Genomic DNA, 256 nt, shown 5'->3' on the forward strand with positions numbered 1-256 from the left:
TCTAGGGAAAGGGAAAGGGAAAGGGAAAGAGTCTTTTAGATATACGCGTCCGGTTTTGCAGAGTACTCTGCAACTCATGGGATGTAAAGCCCGTCATGCTTTTAAGGTATAACACAAACCTTTTCTTTTTCGTGAATTTTTTTTTTTGTTGGAAATTCTTAATATCTTTTTGATTCTTTCTATGTTTTTGAAAGAATTGTGATTAGTTGTAGATTGTAATTGATCGCGGGAAAGAGCGGTCGATAGATCTGGATTC

At 36.3% G+C, this 256-nt stretch overlaps 1 protein-coding gene across 3 annotated transcripts in view; it reads left to right on the top strand.

Annotated features, from left to right (window-relative positions):
- Positions 1-256, top strand: part of LOC105119704 (uncharacterized protein DDB_G0273453/DDB_G0273565-like) — a 4,926-nt gene that overhangs the window by 440 nt on the left and 4,230 nt on the right. The window contains exon 3 of one of the 3 annotated variants that reach the window (XM_011017877.1): positions 19-106. In XM_011017877.1, the coding sequence (XP_011016179.1) occupies positions 19-106 (88 nt within the window). Of the gene's footprint in view, positions 1-5; positions 107-256 lie in introns of all 3 variants that reach the window. The other 2 variants (XM_011017876.1, XM_011017878.1) reach the window with 2 other exon arrangements.

This window comes from Populus euphratica, unplaced genomic scaffold (genome assembly GCF_000495115.2).
Source record: "Populus euphratica unplaced genomic scaffold, PopEup_1.0 scaffold3384.1, whole genome shotgun sequence".
In the NCBI taxonomy this organism is placed as follows: Eukaryota; Viridiplantae; Streptophyta; class Magnoliopsida; order Malpighiales; family Salicaceae; genus Populus; species Populus euphratica.